Below are 20,959 nucleotides of genomic sequence, written 5' to 3' on the forward strand. Positions count from 1 at the left end.
ATCAAATAGGTTATGCATTTGTTTTAAGTCTTTAACTTTTCTTGAGAGGTGACTGCGTGATTTAATTTATGATTTAATTTCTTTATACAAACAAAAGTGTGAAATAACGCAGCAGACACTCTTTATGGGTGGAGCTTAATTCACCTCTTCAAACTGAAAGTGGAAGTGAATCCTCGACAGATGACTTTTTCAAGGTTATGTTAACCACAACCTAAAATACCATCACGTAAGTTCCTTAATTTTTTTTTATTTTGCCTTAAGAGAGCTACTTTGTTTATAAATGCATCATTTATGTCAAGCTACAGACAAAACGTGACACAATTTACTGTTATTTCCTGATTGTTAAGACTTCCTGGAATGTAAACTGATGTATGGTTTATACTTTTAAAATTTAAAGTTGCTATTTTCTCTAGAAGGGACATTTCAATATTATTTTGAAATTATATTGAACCACCCCAGTAAGCAAAATTATGTTCAAAAGACGTCTTTTCAACATCTTTGTCACAAAAGCGTACGTTGGAAAGACATCCACTGAGGGGCCAGAATGAAAGTTTTTATGACGTCTTTTTTTTACGTGTTCTGCATGTCCGATATAGACGTTCATGGAACCTTCGTTCAAGGTTAAAAACTTTAGACAACTTAGCATCTGTAATTCACACATCTGTGGATCGTGAGAGAAACCAGATCTGAAGGAAAGACTTTCTGACTCAGACTGTGTTTCCCACTGAGCCACTCATGCTGCTCTTAATCACAGACATAAAATACAGATACTTCGATTATTTTAGTCAGATACAGACATTCTTATTGAGAATTAAGAGAGGTTTAGATGATGATATTTATGTTTCACTTGAAGTCACCATTGTGTTGGTTAGTGTTTGCTTTAGTTGGGATCTTGGTCCCTGTACTTCTTGTGTTTGCTTTTCGGCTGTTGTAACTGTGTGTTTGTAAAACACAATTGTTGTTGCCAGTGGAGTAACTTTGTAATGATGAGCCCCAGTGCAGGCTATTACGACAGGCTCCACAGTTAAGAAGCACTCGAAGCATGCACACACACGCTCGCATGCACGTGTAAACCAACACCATATCAGATCACCTTGTCTATTTGTTCATCTGGCTGTTATAACTCATGTACAATAGCCAAACAAAATCTAAAGTAAATGATTTAAGGGTCAAGAGCTCAACTGAAACAAACACTGATCTCCATAATGGTGAAATTATGAAGAATTTCTCCTTCAGTGATTCTGCTTGTTAACATCCGGTGTCTTCAATAATGCTCAATCATAACTCAATTATTCACTTTATTTTCTCATTAACTTTAACACTGCTTCAGTGTTCATTTAACACCGGGGATTTGTTGCATTCTTGAGCATTACCTTGCAGATTTTGCAGATTCTGAAAGATGTACAGTAGGTAAACGTATGACTGTAACTGTGCAATCCTTTTGTAAAGGTAAAATATTCATTTAAGAGCTCAGTGTTGAGATTTTTTATAGTTTAATTGACAGGCGATCTGACCAATCATAATGCAGATATCTTTTTTTTGATATCAAATTTTTGTCTGACAAAAAAAACCCCAAACCAGTCAGTGGATTTGAGCTTGAAAAATGTTGTATATTGACAACTTTTTGCAGTTCTGAAGTCATTCATGTTTAATTTGTGCTATAACTAGAAGAGATGATCAGTTCACATGCTGCTTGAACTGAAGCACTACACATTAAAGCACCACAAAATGGTATTTTCTTGTTTGAATTTCACAAAAATTGGAAAGCTGAAACTTGATTTCATACCAAAGTAACCTGCTCTGTCTTGTCTGTTGGTGCATTGCCAGTGTCCTCTTTGCTCTGCTATATATTTTTCACTGTGTGAGAACATGATGTGTGGACTGGCGTGAGAGTGGAATGGCTTGTCGGCTGTAGCAACAGTAACTTAGCCTGGAAATTCAGACCTAAATCCAAAAGAATAATGGTCTGGCATCGAGTAATGAAATCACTCATTACGATGGGCGGCACCAAGCATGCATTTGAAAATCTCACTGCACGCAATTGGATAACACTATACAAGTATACGACCAATCACAACAATACACAATACACAATATACGGGGTGACGTATCCAAAGCCCCATACGGTTTGCTAGCGGAGCTAACTGGCGACCGTACCGTATCCGGTCGGCAAAACAGCAAAAAAGTCCTTCTTGCCAAGGAATGATTCGAGCGTTGTCTTCTGTTCATCTTTTAGATAAAAAACTAAGTCTAACTCGTTCATTGTAGCGTCCAAAGCCGTTTCAAACAACTTTCAATCCACAGCCATCTTGCAATGTTTACTAATGAGTTCGACGTAGCAGCGCTGTCATCATCTGTTTATCATTGTAGCAGGTTTCAATGATTCTGGGAAGGAAGAGAACAGGGTCGGCTCATGGAGACTGCGGGTGTTTATTAGAACAAAACAAAACAAACAGAAACAACGTCGCGCACACAGCGCTCTATGATCTCACAACTCAGTCCAGCAATATTTAATCACTCCAACGTTCTGTTACAGCACTCTTTCCGCTGACTTCAGCTTCCATGCGATTACCCACAGATCTCCCCTGGTCTCTCTCCCCGTACTGTTTCCACTTGGCTTTTATTCACTCTCCACACCAATCACTGGAACAAGACACAGGTGTTTGTCATTTGCACTTGACCCACTTACTCCTCACGTGTCTCCCAATCTTCTCTCCTGTCACAGAGTCCGCTAGACCACGCCCCCCTTGCCACAATCATCTATGGCCCGCCTATATCAGATACTGTACACTGATGTGATTGGTGCAGCTTGGCTACAAGGGCATAGTTAATGAGCATAATTACTCGATGCCAGAGCAACTCGCTGAGCAAATTCAATTTGTGCTCTCGCGAGAACTCTGGATTTCCAAGGTAACAGTAAGTAAGAGGGGCAGGTCTTTGTGAAAGGTCAATTTCAAATAATTGAAATCTTTGTAAACTCGGATGTTGAGGACTCTGATTCAAGTCTGATTCTACCCCCTTTGGACTTGGACTCGGACAAAGGTGGACTCGGACCCAACACTAATAAATTGTCTAATTGAGACCTTAAATGACGTTGAAAATATGTCCACATTGACCACATTTGATCTGGGTTTGAACCTTGTACGGTATAATCTCCCTCTCTCTCCGTGTGTGCGCATGCGTTGAGTGAGTGAGGAGCAGGGATGGAGAATGTGTGACGGTGGTGTAAGGTTTGAGTGTTTGAAAACCTTTTCTACCCTTTTCTATCTCTGGTAACTGTATCATATTAGTTATGTTGAGGTGTGGTAATATTAGTGAGAGAAAGGTGTTTATTTTTGGGGGAGTTTTCACTCCCAGTCTGCGTACAGGGAGTATGACAGCTCCAGGTGCAGAGTGTTTCTAACGAGACGTCGTGGTGTGAAAATCTGTACTAATGCCAGTATAGAGGAGTGTAGTTCTACCAGAAAGACTCTGGAGATAGAATGATGTAACAAAGCTTTAATTTATTGACACACTTGAAATATTGTTAAAATTGTATTTGTTGTTGATTTACATGTGAAAACTTTTTAATAAAATAGCAAAAAATATATGTACAAGGTAGATGTAAACAAAATCTTAATAGGTCAATATAAGCCTTTTCATCAAATTATTTATTATTGTTTTTTATTAGTGACACATTTGGAGATAGAATATATTCCAAAACTTTCTGAAAATACAGTATGATAATTAACTGCACAATTACTAGAAATGTTTTTCTTGGATATTATACAATTTGCATGCATACAAAATTTGTGGAAAAATACATTTTCTTTAAGATGTTTCCAACTCTGTAGAATGGCCCATATAGCCTATTTGAACAAACTTTGGACTTGTTTCCAGGTATGACTATGTACAAAAAATGTGCTTTTGACTTCAATTTATATTTGGATTATATTGTTATATACAGCCCCGGGGTGGGTAATCGGGAGAATCGGGAGAATTCCCGGTAGGCCGTTTCACTTTTGGGCCGGTCGAGTTTTTTTTTTTTTTTTTTTTTTTTACATTTGTCACGTTTGTTAGATCAAGCCCCGTTCACACCGCCAGTGATTTTGTCTCTGTATGCCGCTAGTCTCTGTACTGTGAAGTCGCTTGTGGGCGTTGGTAGTGCTGTCGCTCTAATGTTATTGGTTGACAGGACGTCTGGCCATATCTATACTATACCATCACAAGTGACACAACTAACGTTATATTATTTTAATTTGACTAGAAATTATAGGCTCAAAAGAAACAGTATGCTGTTGGGAGAGTGTTTTTATATTCCCATAGCAGTGTTCAGTGGATTAAATCATTTACTAGATTAACGATCGATCAAGCAACAAATTAAACTCACTCATACGTTCGGTCATAAATGACTAAAACGTCATTTGTATTTGACAAATAATAAATTTTCTTGTCCCTAATATTCAACACAATGCAGGGGAATTGTATTATATCCATGAATGTGGTTAGTCAAATCATATAAGTGAAATCGCCCTCGAACTCTGTCTTGCCTGCACTCTGAGATGGTGACGTAACGTGAGCTCCACTGAAAGTCTTCTTTCCTATTGGTTGTCGCTCGCGAAAATCGCTTCTCATTTGCATAAAGTTGAAATTTCGGAACTTTTGTCGCTTGTCTCCTGTCGCTTGACACGCCCACATTCTATCGCCAACGGTCACTGTCGCTCGTGTCGCCGGAAGTCGCCAGCGCTCCATTGAAATGAATGGGATCTTGTCGCTTTGTCGCTTCGTGTCGCTGGCGGTGTGAACGGGGCTTCACGGTTCTGATCCACTTGTCCGACACGAATGTCGTGTGGTGTCGCGACGCCTCCCCACATGTGTACGTTGATGGGCGTTCCTCTAGTTTACCGCTATGGGCGTGGATTTGAGCCAGCGGCCAGCCTAGAACAAAGGACCCGCGAGAGACTTCCCCCCGTCTCCATGTGCGTGCTTCTACTGGATAGCCGCGTCGCGTTCAATGGAATTAATTTGCATAAAGATGGGCATCGGCCAGCTTTTTGACGCGCGGCATTTTTTCAAATGAAGCGCCGCCTTCCCGGAATTCTTTGCGAGCGCGTCAAAGTCGCTTGACGTCACCCATAGGAATATAGTGGAGTGCAGCGCGACAGAAGTGTCGCACGGACAAGTGGATCACCGCCGTCAGACTACACACGTTCCGCATTCGGACACCGCAGCGTGCAGCCTCTGCATGGGTTGTACCATGTAAGGCAGTTCTCCCCTCCCATCCCATAGAGTTGGTTGTGTCCATAGCGCATCTTTTCCAAAACATTTTCTCAGGTACCGAATCCCGATAGCTGGGCCGGCCCTACCGTAACGGTACGTGTCAGGGAGGATGGATGGGAGGAAGAGGCCAGGAGGGGCTGAAAAAGCCAGGTTGAAAAAAAGGAAAAGGCATTGGAGGAGGATGCTGTCAAATGTGCCAAGCTTACAGATTTATTTGCAGATTTTAGGACAAACAGCTAGCCTGGGAAAACCCAGACCACTTCCGGCAAATTTAGATTTGCTCTGCAAGTGGGTCTGGCAAAGAGCCCATTGAAACCCATTTCCAATCCGTCAAAATCGCGGCACCAATCAGAAACGTCGGGGCGGGCTTTAGACGATGACGACAGAGCAGAGACGGTGATGCAGATTTTGTACATTACAGAGATGGATGCCGCCGTGGAACATCACAACATCACTCGTTCGAATTAGCTATCGCGTCTGTTTCAAGCTATTTAAAATTGTCATTTTCGTTAACACAAACAGAGAATTGCTGAGAGTCTCGAGATGTTTCTCCGTCGCTCTGCATACGTCATGTCATTCATCGCTCTGATTGGTTTTAGATCTATCCGACGTCCGTTGGTGACGCCCCTGTGGAAATGAATTGTCTATGGAGCTTTGCCAGACCCTTACTCAGTTACAACTGAGAGTGGTCTGGGTTTTCCCAGGCTAACAAACAGCAGGTAAAGCCTAGTAATGATTAGCAATAGCAACGCTGCAACGTAATTATTCGGCTAATACCGTTGTATCGTTGTCAACCTATTCACAAGCAAAATATAACATTTAATTAAAATATTAGCCTTTTTGTATCACTCAATACATGTCATGGCGATTCATAGATTTGCAAATATTATACAATTTAATATTGATAACAAAACTCAAGCTTGATCTGTGTATGCAGTAAAATGACCTCTTAATTATTTTTTGTATCTTCTGAGCAACTGTAAACATTAGTTCAATATGCCTCTTTGTGGAAGAGTGGGATACATTTCAAATGCTTTCTTTCTTTCTTTCTTTCTTTCTTTCTGCTTTTGTTAATTTATCAACCCATTCTTGTGGAATAGTGGAATATTTTTTTGTTAACTTCTTCTGTTAATTATTATTTAACCTTTAAATTATTTGTTGAACATGGTATTAATAAAAACTACACAATAGTAAGAGCTGAACTGGTACTTCATTTATCCAATTTGGAAAAAATGCTAATTCGGAATTCCACCATGGAAAAAGTGGGCCGTCTTGGGCCTGAAACTCCCGGGCTGAAAAGTGACCCCACTCCGGCCCTGGTTATATATATATATATATTATTATTTATTTTTATTTTTTTTGTCCTCGCAATCTTTCTCGTGGTACCCTCTCAGTGACATACCTGAGTGAAAGGCTCATTATGCAGGTCATTGTCTTCTCAGGTGTGAATCAGAGCATTATTCATGATCATTCACACGCCCACGCATATTGCCTTTCCTAACAAAAAGTGTCTTACTAAATTTAAATCAATAAATTCATATAGTCAAAAGTCTTTTATGACCTTATTTCAGAAACTTTTTTTTTTCAATAAACATGCATTAACATAATTCTCTCAAAAATACAAACATGTACATACATGTTGCTGAAATATTATTGGAGCCCTGTTTGTGCTGAATAGAGTGTATTGACACATTTGCCATTAATATATTATTACACTGTGTTAATGTATTATTAATTAATACATTATAAGCAACTGAAAAAAGCACAAACGTCAGGGCATGTCAAAACATATCAAGGACCCCAAAAACACCTTAGACCCCAGAGGGTTAAAGACTTGTTGCAAAAGGCTGAGATAATTATGATGTGTAATGGTGTAGTGCAAGTCCCAAGAGGGTATAGAGGCGGCGCAAGGAGGATTCAGTCTCCTCGTTCGCCTCAGGAACCTGAAGATCAGGTTGTGCTTTTCTACGAATCTCCCATCCACTGCATTGTGATGTGCGGCAATAGAGGCAACATACACTTTGAGGGTGGAGGGAGACAGCCCTCTCTCCAACCCATCTTGCAGAAAAGGGGTACTCTAAAAATGATCAAATCAAAAGTTTTATGAACAAATATTCAGTATGGTTTTATGACCTTATTTCAGTGACTTAGCTTTTTTTTCACAAACCAAGCATAAACATCATTTTCTCAAAACTGCAAACTTTTACATACATGCTGCTCACATATTATTGTAGGAGAGTTTGTGTTGAATACAGTATAATCAGACTTTAGCCATGAAAATGTTATAAGTAACATAAATAAGCACAAATGTCAGGGCATATTAGAACACCTCTAGGGCCCAGAAAACATCTCAGAACCGAGAGGGTTAAGTGTGATTCTCTGTGAAGTTGTTGAAGAAGAGATGTGTTTTTCTTTTTTGTTAAGATGAATTTCTATTGATTTTCAATATTTAATTAGTTGTATAGTCTTTTTTGTAATAAAAAAGGTATTGAACATCAAATCTCAAAAACTCTCTCTCTCTCTCTCTCTCTCTCTCTCTCTCTCTCTCTCTCTCTCTCTCTCTCTCTCTCTCTCTCTCTCTCTCTCTCTCTCTCTCTCTCTCTCTCTCTCTCTCTCATTTACTCCAGTATATCAAATATAATGTTCTGTTTAGTTTTGTAGAAAACATTTGTGCATATTTTGTAGATTATGTCAGACAGTATGGCTGATTCCACTGAGTCTGTACCTCGTGCTAACCCAAAATGTAATGTTTAATATACAGATTTTTGTTTTTCAGTGTTAAAATTCATTGTATCTTTTATGTATTGTGTTTCCTCAAAAAGATCACTGATTCTGGAGCTCTAAAATGAGTCTCCAGGAGGAGAGAGAGGGTCAGACACAGACAGCAGCATCTGTAGTATCCAGCTGTGTGTCTTTGAAGAGTAACAACTCTATGAAGGAACCACCTGTATTGAGTGATGGAACAGTGACCTCTGACCCCAAGTAAGATACTACATAACATAAAAGACAGTAACATAGAGATGCAATGAACATTCAATTGATTGGGATTTTTATAATATTTTTGGAAGATGTGTATGCAATGTTTAATCATGAATATTTTTGAGAGACACATTTCGGTTGTCAATACCTTTTTACGACTTTTTACCTTAAAACCATAGAATCATTCTGTTCCACAGATTAAAATATCATAGTGTTTGGATGTTTTGTGTTTTTCAAATATATATTTTTTTCCTGTTTTATTTCTGTTTAATTTTCTGAAGAGAACAGAGAAGACACATCACACAGCAAGACACAATAGTAACCCTGCAGAAGGAAACCAAAGACCTGCAGAAACCAGTAAATGATGAACTACAGAGAGTCAAAGACCAACACAAAACCAGCATGAAGAGCAAGTATGAGAGATTATTTGAGGGAAGCAAACTCCGAGAGAATCAAACCCTCCTGAACCGGATCTACACACAGCTCTACATCATAGAGGGAGAGAAGGAAGGAGTGAATGAAGAACATGAGGTTTTACAGTTGGAGAAAACAACCAGAACACAAGACACTCCAATCTACTGCAATGACATCTTTAAAGCCTCTCTTGAACCAGGATGTGAGGAGAAAGACCAAATCAAGACTGTTCTTACTAAAGGCATCGCTGGAATTGGGAAAACCGTCTCTGTGCAGAAGTTCATTCTGGACTGGGCAGAGGGAAAAGACAATCAGGATGTAGATTTCATCTTTGTGCTTCCATTTCGAGAGCTGAACTTGATCCGAGATCACCAGTACAGTCTTCATAGACTTCTGCTGGACTTTCATCCTGAACTTCAAGATCTGGATTCAAAGATTTATGACGAGTGTAAAGTAGTGTTCATCTTTGATGGTCTGGATGAAAGCAGAATCACACTGATGTTTTCAGACACTCAGGAAGTTTCTGATGTGACTGAGACTTCAACAGTGGGTGTGTTGATGTCAAACCTCATGAAAGGAGATCTGCTTCCCTCGGCTCTCATCTGGATCACCTCCAGACCAGCAGCAGCCAATCAGATCCCCTCCAAATACATCAACCGTCTGACAGAGATTCAGGGATTCAATGAGCCTCAGAAGGAGGAATATTTCAGGAAGAGAATCAGTGACGAGCATCAAGTCAGCAGAATCATCTCACACATCAGAAGAGCAAGAAGCCTCCACATCATGTGCCACATACCCGTCTTCTGCTGGATCTCATCCACTGTGCTTCAGAAGCTCCTGGAAGAAGATCTAAGAGCAGAAATCCCTCAAACTCTGACTGAGATGTACATCCACTTCCTGCTGATTCAAATCAACTTGAAGAATCAGAAGTATGAAGAGAGATATCCAGAGAAACTCCTGCAGTCCAACAGAGAAGTGATTTTGAAACTTGCTGAAGTGGCTTTCAAACAGCTGATGAAGGGCAATGTGATGTTCTATGAGGAGGACCTGAGAGAGAGCGGCATAGACGTCACTGACGCCTCAGTGTATTCTGGGATTTGCACTGAGATCTTCAAGGAGGAATCTATGATTAATCAGAGGAAAGTCTACAGCTTCATTCATCTGAGCGTTCAAGAGTTTCTTGCTGCTTTTCATGTGTTTTACTACCACACAGGCATGAATTCAGAAGCATGTTTAGATTCTCTGTATGATCTGCAAAAAAGAGCAGTAGATAAAGCCCTAAAAAGTGAAAATGGACATCTAGATCTGTTCCTGCGGTTCCTGCTGGGCGTCTCACTGGAGTCCAATCAGAGACTCTTACAGGATCTACTGACACACACAGAGAACAGCTCAGAGAGCATCAGGAGAACCACACAGTACATTAAAGAGAAGATTAAAGATGGATATGGACTCTCCACTGAAAGATCCATCAATCTGTTCCTCTGTCTGCTGGAAGTGAAAGACCAGACTCTGTCCAGAGAGATTCAGGAGTTTGTTAAATCAGACAAACACTCGGAGAAGAAACTCTCTCCTGCTCACTGCTCAACAATCGCCTATATGCTTCAGATGTCAGAGGAGGTGCTGGATGAGCTGGACCTCAATAAATACAACACATCAGATGAGAGTAGAAAGAGACTGATACCAGCTGTGATCAACTGCAGTAAAGCCCTGTGAGTGTTACAATGGATAACATATTTCTGTAGAGCAGCATTATCCTCTCTGAAACAAATGATAATTTACAATGTTCACAAGAAATAGTCATATTGAATTTCGAAATGTAATCACTTAAAAATAATTGTTTTACTCTCTTTCAGTTTTGCTGGCTGTAACCTCACTGCTCAGTGCTGTGAAATTGTGTCATTAGCTCTAAAATCCTCAAACTCTGTCCTGAGAGAACTAGACCTGAGTAACAATGACATCCATGATTCAGGAGTGAAGCTACTCTCTGATGGACTGAAGAGCCTAAACTGTCAGCTAGAGATACTGAGGTTTGTGAACAGAGTGGGTTTTGCTGGGTAGATTACTTACAAATTATAGTTGGTTACTGATTCCAAGATAGTACTTAATTTTTGGAGTCCGATTACATAAACCAGATTACATTTAATCAGTTACTACCCACCACTGAGAGTGGGACATTCACATTCACCACCACACAAATGTGTGTATTTTTACACAAATGCCGTATATACCCGAATATAAGACGACCCTGAATATAAGACGACCCCCCCCCCCCATTTCCAGACATATTTTTGGGACAAAAAGAGATTTATGTGAAAAAAATCTGGTTTTCAACAGAAAATAATTTTATTTGAAAATTGCACTGATAATTCATTCTCTCTCTTCCAGCACGCGCGCACACCTTTCTCTCTCTCTCTCGCTCTGCGCCTCTCGCGCACCTCTCTCTCTCGCTCTGCATCTCTCGCGCGCACTTCTCTCTCTCTCTCTCTCGCTCGCTCGCTCGCTCTGCGTCTCACGCAGTAGAGAGGAGCAAAGTTTTAATTCAGTTAAACACAGATATTGTTGTTGTATAGATGTTGCTTCTCTAATTTTACATGCAAGTATAGCCGAAATCACAGCACATATATTGTTTTTATCTTATGTGTATTTGATTTCATCAGACGACGGCTCGATTATCAGGATATTTGTGCAGATTAACATCTTGGAAGGGAAACAGTTTTTTTCATAATGGGTCGCGTTTCAGTCACTATTTCATATTAATTTGTTCTTTCTCCCTTTTCCCCCGTGATTTTGTCTATATCGCGAATATAAGACGACCCCCCATTTTTCAGCCTATTTTTAGGACAAAAACCTCGTCTTATATTCGGGTATATACGGTAAATAATTTAGCATTCCAGCTATTCCTCATATTATTCATTAGTGGCTTTTAAAACATAATATGCTTTTCAACATGTGATACAGGAAAGTAAAACTTTTCCATTACAAATCCATTACTTACAAGGCATTCTAGCTGGTGGCAAAAAAATACCAACATAAAAATAAATAAAAATAATGATAATAGCAATAATAATAATAATTAAATCTTGAGTGTTCTGTAGAAACATTATACTTTATAAAATGTTCTTTAGAAACTTTATTTCCAGGTTTATAAGCGAAGATATCGATATCATCATTCTTCCCAAACAAGGAACAGGATACAAGAAGATTGTGAAGGCACTAAATGTTCCTAGAGTGAAGTCAAGTCAGGTCAAGTCAAGTCAAGTCAAGTCAAGTCAAATGACCTATATTTATATAGCGCTTTTTACAATACAGATTTTATTAAAGCAGCTTCACAGCGATAACATGAAAATAATACAACAAAGTTTGTTTCTAGAAGAAAATTGCATCATCGTTCACATCAAGGCAGATACCGATACCAATCCGATACCATGCAGGGCAGTTTTTTTTAAATCAAGTAGAATTTCTATAACCCTGTGTATTGAACTGATAATCACTATTTTGTGTAAAAAGAAAAACAACAAATTAGAAAAATATATGATCATAATCTATGGCAAAAATGCTATTATAAACTAGATTAGTGGATAATTCAGCAGTAAAATCACAAGTGCACAATAATTTTATAAAGCCTGAGCATTTAGTAAAAAAACACATTATTTAGTGGGGAACAATTAAGAGACAATAAGTGTAGTAAAATCTGGTAAAACGTTAGACATTGCTCTTTGTATTGTTGTAAAATATACATTTATGAATAACATGATCAAAAAGTTAAAAAAAATGTAGGCTATATATAGCCTACTATAAAATCAAGATGTTTTTTATTTATTTATAGCACAGCTGTTTAATGAGGCAGCAACATATGATAGATAGGAGTAGGACAGAACAAGAAAGGCTATTAATAATCTGTCATTGCGCAAAAGTATTATAATATAAAAGGCTCCAATACAGTGCGGCACAAAGCGCTTATGCGCATCGCGAGCGCAGAATGATGCGCTTGAAGCAACATGAGTCGCAGCGCGTCGAGTCCACATTGAAGAGTTCAAAGCACAAAGGAAAAACATATTGATGCGTAGTGTATTATACAGTCTCTATCTAAGCAATAGTTTATTTATTCTTTTCTTTTAACAGTTTTAAATTTCAGTTACTGTGCGCGTGAATCAATCATAGTGCTCTACTCCAGTGTTGTGAGAGACAACAGGTAGAAAGTAGGCTAACGATTACAGCAATACATTCCAGCAAGATAAAGTTATTTTATGCGAAACCATACCTTTATCTACAGATCAAGTATAATAATATTAACTTTGAATCATCTTGTTGAGAGTTTCATGCTGTTGACTGTCGTAAACGAACTTGAATTTAACGACTTAAATATTAATTTCTACCTCATATTAGACTATAGAATGGGTTCTGAACACGTATAATATAGTGCATGAAAACTTTATAGGGCTCAACAATGACAGAATAGTGATAAGCACAATATCGGATTTGGATCGGCCTCGTCTGATCGATAACCGATCCGGCCAAAATAGAGCAATCGGAGCCGATACCGATACTGAGTATCGGATCGGCGCATCCCTACCACAGACCAGCTAAAAGTGGAGGGGAGAGAGAGTGATAGAGCCAATTCAGTGGATTCAGGTTATTATGTGATGAAGTTTTTTGTCCAATAATTAGAATCACTGTTTTTTTCTGAATTAAGTTCAAATTTGAACTGACAGAGTATGTCTGCTTCCCGGACAATGTTAGGAAGATTATTCCAATGTTTTGGTGATAAAGAAAGTCATCCAGTTTTTTATATCCGCTATGCATTCTGTTAATGTTGTGAATTTTTAAGTTTTGTCAGGGCGTGAAGAAATATAGATCTGAGAAATATATTTACTGGTATAGGTAAATGTACTAATAAAGCATATTTTGACAGTACTTACCGTGCTCTTTCCTCTTGGCCCGCTTCTCCACTCTGTGAGAATCCAACGACGGTTTAAAAAAGGCACATTCGATTAGAGAATCCGCCCAACGTCTGTAGCGAGTCCACTTGTTGACAGTGCGCTTCGCGGAGACGGGCAAATTTTGTGCGCATGGCCGAATTAAGTCTGGCAGTACAGTGGAGCTGGCAACTTGAGGACAGATCCGCCCTGGAGTATATTGCTATCAGGGAGACTACTTACATAAAATGCATATAAATATCACTTATCACTCTATATCTCCCAGTAATATGTCTTAGTAAGATGATATTTAAATGCTTAGTTTTCTGATGAAAGCTCTATAATTTTTATTGTGGGGGGCAAAACACAATGCAATGCAATAGGCCTACAATAATGATTGAGAGATGAACAAATAAACTTTTCTCAAAAGCATGTTGTATCATATTTGACACTTAATACATACAAAATTGATTGATACCTTTAAAATATAAAAATAATTCTAAAGGGGGAGCATGCCCCTAGACACATAGAGGACATGACAACCATGCCCCCATAGTTTCACAAAATCCTGTGGAAAACAGTGCAATTTAACGTGTTATTGATTTTTTTGTTGTTGTTGCATTTGTTTCCATTTTAAATAAAATGTTGAAATTATATTTTTAAAGGGTAACTAAACCCTAAAACAACTATTATTTAGTTAATGGTCTCTAAGACTGGGGCTTTATTAGTGCTGTTCATTGATTAAATTTTTCGACATTTGTGTATAAATTGGTTTTACAGTGTTTCTCAAACTTTTTCAGCCCAAGGACCACTTTATCTTCCAATTTTTTTCTGAGGACCACCTAACAGAATCCAACTCTAACACGCCCCCAACAACAAAATAGGAAGGATAAGCTAAATTTAAGTTTAATATGCAACTGTTTCAAGTCAAAAACTAATTCTTCAAACACAAATGCAATGATATGATTAGAAATTATTATATGAATTATTCATTTGAAAAAGTAAATGTGAAATGAGCTGCAGCATGTGAAAACTGCACATGTGAAAAAAAATCAGAATCTGTCACTTTATTGTTTCCATGGTGACGCGTCATTGCTTGTCACTTGCAGTGTTGGGGAAAGTTACTTTTAAAAGTAATGCATTACAATATTGCGTTACTCCCTTAAAAAGTAACTAATTGCATTACTTAGTTACTTTTTTAGAAAAGTAATGCGTTACGTTACTTTTGCGTTTTACTTTTTTCCCCACCTGGGCTGGGCTTGCACTAATTATCTGAACGTGCTTCTCCCGAACCTTGTTAATAAAACATCATTAAATTGATCTAGCCAAAGATTTTCTTAAGTGATAAAAGTCAGGCATTTATATAAATTGCTCATCAATTCTCTCAATTCCTAAGTGGAAAATATTACTCGCTTGTTTGGTACTGTGCCCAAATGCAAAAAGTTTGTTGTTTATTCAATCTTATTTTGTATGTGATTTTAACAGTCACCATATAATGTAAAGAATTTAAAAAAATTGACTGCAACAATGTAATTCTAATGCAACATAATACATATCTCTCTGCAGGTTGTCAGGCTGTATGGTAACAGAGGAAGGCTGTGGTTATGTGTCTTCAGCTCTGAGTTCAAACCCCTCACACCTGAGAGAGCTGGATCTGAGCTACAATCACCCAGGAGATTCAGGAGTCAAGCTGCTCTCCGACAAACTGAAGGATTCAAACTGCTCACTGCAGATACTCAAGTATGTTTAGCAGTCTGATACATTTGTTTGTGTGTGCTTGTGTATAGGAGGGATTGGTTTTACCCTTAACTGGTAAGATAAACACTGCAATGTTGTCTTGTTTAACATAGATTATCAATCATTTTTGCCCAATTCGTATAATGTAATGATAAAATAGTGTAAAACAAAAAAACTCAGTCAAAAATTGGTTGATTAAAATTATATTTTTGTATGCAATGTAAAACACACTTTACAATACAATTTGCACTGAAAAGCAATTTTAAAGTGTCATGAAAGTCTCCAAAAGCCTCCAAAAATAACATTTTGTCCATTGTTCTTTGAATTTTTGGTCTACAACATTGTCTTCTGTGTATCAGAATAATGCCTCATGTCATCGCATACATGTAATGTGATGCATAATACAGCGGAGTAATTGGGTTAAAATAATTCATTCTCGTGAATAAATGCAGAGAAGCGCTCAGAACCAGATGACGTAGAATCGTGCCTCTCCAGCCCCCCAGCCAATCACACACTCTGGATAAACGCTTTTACCTCAGATTCCATGACTTTGTTTCGACTTTGTTTTTCAACCCGGTAGAACGAAATTGCTCAGAAAAAAACACATAGCCAATTTCCACTTGTTGGTTAAATTTATGAGTGTTTTTATTGTTTTGAGTTATATGCATTTAAAAAATATATATATATGTTGTATATATTGATAATTTTGTCATTAGATCATAATGAAAGTCAGTGATTTGTTTGTGTTAGTGTTAAAGAGGTTGTGCTGTTTCTCTAACACTTTTTTAAATATATGGTGTGTATATTTGCCTAGTTTGAGTCATGGAGGACATTTCAGGATTTCACCAGGACTGCGAAAATGTAGGTCTGCAAACACAACATGTATCAACATAGCTTAAAAACCATCCATGATACAGTTCTAATCTCTCTTCTCGTGTTCAGATGCCTGTGATCTCACACTGGATCCAAACACAGCAAATGCTAAACTCATGCTGTCTGATGAGAACAGAAAGGCAAGCCTTGTGGAAGAGCCGCAGCCGTATCCTTATCATCCAGAGAGGTTTGAGAATTATGAACAGGTTCTATCTCGAGAGAGCCTGACTGGACGCTATTACTGGGAGGCTGAATGGAGCGGCTGGGTGGATATAGCAGTGACATATAAAGGAATCAGCAGGAAAGGAAGAAGTGATGATTGTGATTATGGACTCAACAAAAAGTCCTGGACTTTGAGCTGTATCAAAGACAGGTTCACTGTCTGGTATGATAAAATCAGCATTGATATTACTGTACCTTCACCACAATCCAATAGAGTAGGAGTGTATCTGGACTGGCCAGCTGGTACTCTGTCCTTCTACAGCATTTCTGACACACACACACTCACACACTTACACACATTCAACACCACATTCACTGAACCCCTCTATGCTGGCATTGGGGTTTTTTATTCTAACTGCTCAGTATATCTGTGTCAGATGTAACAACCTACAGCAGAGAAATAACAAAGAACATTTCTCACACACCAAGTGAAACATGCAGGGTTTGTACAAGGTGCTCGAAGTACCCCAACAATTATGTTCTAAAAAAAACCTAGAAAATAGACATATTTATGAAGAGGTACATCTGTTTGAATTTTTGAAAGACTATATGACATTAGTGTATAGCAAATCTAACGCTGCAGCATGTCTGATTTGGATTAAGAACAATTTTGCATGGCTATGAGTGTGATATTACTCACATATTTAATATGGTTGTGCCTTATAAGGAAATTTTTAATGAATGGTCTACTAACTCACACTTAAGTCAGTCCCTTGCCACCACCTATTGGTGTAAGTTGTTGATTTAAAAAATCCCATCAGACCATTCCTCAATACCAAGTACGCCCACGTTGTAATATAACATTTTATTTATTGAACAATAATAGCCATTATAAATTTTGTATTTTATATATATCATGAAATAAGTTGTAATTTGGATACCTTATGTAATTTGTGTTAAAAAAAAACATTTAAAATAAACGATATTTTTAGTGCAAACAAGTCATTAGATTGCAATATGATTACTTTGTTATTTACAATTAAATGCTTTACATTTTACCAATGAAATAATTTGTTTTTTTATAAGAATTGTATAAGAAGTTTATGCCCTCTTTTCTATTTGCTCTTCTATGCATGGAACGATTTTTTGTTAATGTTCTCATACTTAAAGTTGCCACTGTCATTACTTTGCATGTGCTAATATTTGTACCATTTTAATTTTGATCTATTTACCTTGTTTTGAATTTTAAAGATAATAAAGAAATTGTTTTAATAAGTGAGATCTCTGAAATTTAATTTGACATTGTCTTTACAAATGCTTAACATAATTTTCTGTCTCTCCTTAACTAACAGTTTCAAGTTTCGGACAAAAACACACCTGTAAATTAATTCTCTCCTCTAATCTTTGTTTGATGTGAATACATTTGTCTTTATTTATCCAGTAAAGTCTACACTCTAAAAAAATTGTAGGGTTAAAAACAACCATTTCTGGGTTATTTGGCAATCCAGTGCTGGGTAAATATTGTACAGAACACATGCTGGGTTATTTTTACCCAGCTGGTTGGGTTTTATACATTAACCCATTTCCTGTTTTTTGTTTTTTTTTGACAGTGCTAGGTCAGTCAATTTGATATTGAAGTTTTTTTTTATCTCAGTTATATATAGGACAGGAACAGTTAATATACAATATTTTTTATTCAATGGCAAATCAGTCATTTACAACCCCATTTCCAGAATAGTTGGTACGTTTTCTAAAATGCTATAAAATCGTAACAGTAAGGTTGCGAAAACGCAGACGGCGCGCACATGCGCATCACGTGTTCGGTCGATAGGTATGCGCGTTTGAATATATATATATGCACAGGCGTGTAGACCTTCTTCACAAATCAACCCTCAACAAACTACTTGTTAGGCCTTAAAAATGTATAATACAGAAATTTTTGTCACGTCTGCGTAGCCACGCGAACCGGAATTATCCCAACAACGTCGGATCTGTATAGACATTTACATTTACATTTATGCATTTGGCAGACGCTTTTATCCAAAGCGACTTACATTGCATTATCCTATACATTTATACATAGGTATGTGCAATCCCCTGGGATCGAACCCACACTTTGTGTTGTTAACGCAATGCTCTTACCACTGAGCTACAGGAAAGTATAGAGGTAAAGGGAAGGGAAAGGAGGCCTTCGCAGGGGAGAGACTAGTTGACACTTCAGGACAGCGGTGTCGTCGTGTCCAGGCACTGGTCCTTCATCAGATCTGGATACGGCCTGGATCCGGCAGACTGTGGTAAACCTTGGGATAAACAAAAGGACTAAAATTAGTGTAGACGCCAGGAAAAGGATCTACTGCCAGCAGTCGATTTTGATAGCTGAAGTCGACGTTTTTGGGAGTGGAATCTCCTCATGAGTTTCTCTTTCCATTCGTTTCTGAATCTCCTGGTAAGGTCCTTCTTCTTTGAAAAATCTTCGTATACCCATATTTTCAATTTCCACTTTCACGAATAATTTAACCTAGCTAGCTAGCTTAGGCAAAACCGAGCGCATAACTTTGCCGAGATGCTTCTGCTGTTAGAGCGGGTCAGCGGGAAAACCCTTTTTTGTAAACAATCAGTCAAACTTCCAGGTGTTTTTTTTATAAGATTATGAGTGAAATATTACACTTAAATACACACATAAATAAATATATAAATACTACACGTAAATTATTATTATTTTTAAAATAATTTATTAAATGCAAATTGGATGGAGGGGGGCACAGGTGCTCTGTAGGCGGGCCCGGCCCCCTAAGGCCCGCCCATAGCGCCGGGTATGAGTAATATTACTTAGCCATGTGTAATCTCTGATAAGAGGCCATATACTCTGGATGCTATGTATTTTTTCAATTAGTAGATTACATTAAATAGCTTTTGATAAGAGGAGCAGCTCACCTCACCTTTTCCCTAGTGGCATAGCTTTGATTCGTCTGCAGGCACGAGGCCACAGGTAAATACAGCCATATAGATTTAGATCTGCCATTGATAGTAAAACAAATGTGCCACTGTCTCCCTTACTAATATAAAAAGTCACATTAGAGCTAACAGTGTTCTAACAACCTAACAATTTGATTGATTCATTTTTATGTTCAATTTTGTGTGACAATTCTGCCATTTGCTGAGTAATAAAAACATTCCAAAAGTTTCCCTCATTTTGACAGATTACAAAAAACAATGTATCTGGTCTACTGTGTTTCTCTTAGTTACAAACATTCCCACTGTAACTGATAATAGGGAGAAGTAGTGAAGAAAAGGTGAGTGATTCTTTAAAGAGAGAAATGAGAGATTCCAGGTATAGTCCAGTGGAAGAACTGAGATATTCATTAAATTGGATCACATTTGTTTTCCACATTAAAACAAATGTGGAAACATATGAGAAATACAGCAGTTACATTTACTAGTTACTGTAACATTAAAGGATTGATTTAGCTTAAACATGAAAATTGTGTAATTTAATCATCCTTATGTTGTTTCAAGCATATGAGATTTACTTTCTTCCCTGCAACACAAAAGGAGAGAATTTGGACAATGATCAAGTTGCTGTCAAGGACCAAAAATGACAAAAAACAAGAATAGATTTCAGATTCTCTCTCTCTGTAGGTTATCAGGCTGTATGGTGACAGAGGAAGGCTGTGGTTATGTGTCTTCAGCTCTGAGTTCAAACCACTCACACCTGAGAGAGCTGGATCTGAGCTACAATCACCCAGGAGATTCAGGAGTCAAGCTGCTCTCCGACAAACTCAACCATCCAAACTATAGACTGCAGATACGCAAGTATGTTAAGGACAATTTTCTATATATTCTAAAAGTGTGAGGGCAAGATGGCGCCAGTGTGTAAGGCATGCCGTCTGCCATCATCACGCTATTCCTGCCTTTTGTTTGCTGTTGTTTTATTTCTGTGTTTTTGCTGCCGGGACGTATCTAGCCTTCTCGTATATGATCGCCAAATTCTGTTTGACATCCGAGCGTCCTGTGAGGCCTTGGGGCTGTTTAGAGATAGTTTTGGAGAACAATCTGGTGGCCTCCCACCGTGGTCGTCTAACATTCCAGACTACCTGCGCTGTGATCCGTGTGATCTTCCCCGGAAAAAACGCAACAGGAGACGTGGAAGGCGTGCCGGAGTGCTTGTTCGCCTTAAGGCTTACCTGGGGTCCTCGGATGTGCTTTACTCTCGTCTCCTCTGCGGTGGGGGTTGCGGTCGTCCCGCTGCTTGTGACTGCCGGTGTTCAGAGGTCCCACGGTTGCGATGGATTCGACCTGTCTTCCCCGGTTCGATTGCTGTTGTGTCACAGTTTGTTGTGGCTTCTTCAAATCAGATGTGCGGTGCTCCGTGGGCGGGTACCGGGTGGGGAGATCCGGTGTCGGTGAGGAAGTGTCGGCCGGACTATCGATGCGGTGTGAGGGTGGCTAATCTGCGCGCACTGCGACGGGCCTTAAAGCCAGACAGCTTGGATTTATCTCTTAATATGGCCCTGATTAATGTCAGATCATTGGCTAACAAAACATTATTTGGGATTGTCTTTTGACATCACGTGTTTCCATTGGGTTGGTTTTGTACTTTCTTTGATGCTCTGTATGCG

The 20,959-nt window shown here is 38.5% G+C and overlaps 1 protein-coding gene across 1 annotated transcript; it reads left to right on the plus strand.

Annotated features, from left to right (window-relative positions):
- The first annotated feature begins 20 nt into the window (after window positions 1–20).
- LOC307001056 (protein NLRC3-like) lies at window positions 21–17,618 on the plus strand. Its single transcript, XM_079617160.1, has 7 exons — window positions 21–226; window positions 8,082–8,241; window positions 8,520–10,361; window positions 10,506–10,679; window positions 15,135–15,308; window positions 16,120–16,166; window positions 16,248–17,618. The coding sequence occupies exons 2-7, from the start codon at window positions 8,105–8,107 to the stop codon at window positions 16,781–16,783; spliced, it is 2,910 nt and encodes a 969-aa protein (XP_079473286.1). The 5' UTR covers window positions 21–226; window positions 8,082–8,104; the 3' UTR covers window positions 16,784–17,618.
- Window positions 17,619–20,959: the final 3,341 nt, after the last annotated feature.

The sequence above is a fragment of the Phoxinus phoxinus genome (assembly GCF_949152265.1).
Source record: "Phoxinus phoxinus genome assembly, chromosome: 6".
NCBI lineage: Eukaryota > Metazoa > Chordata > Actinopteri > Cypriniformes > Leuciscidae > Phoxinus > Phoxinus phoxinus.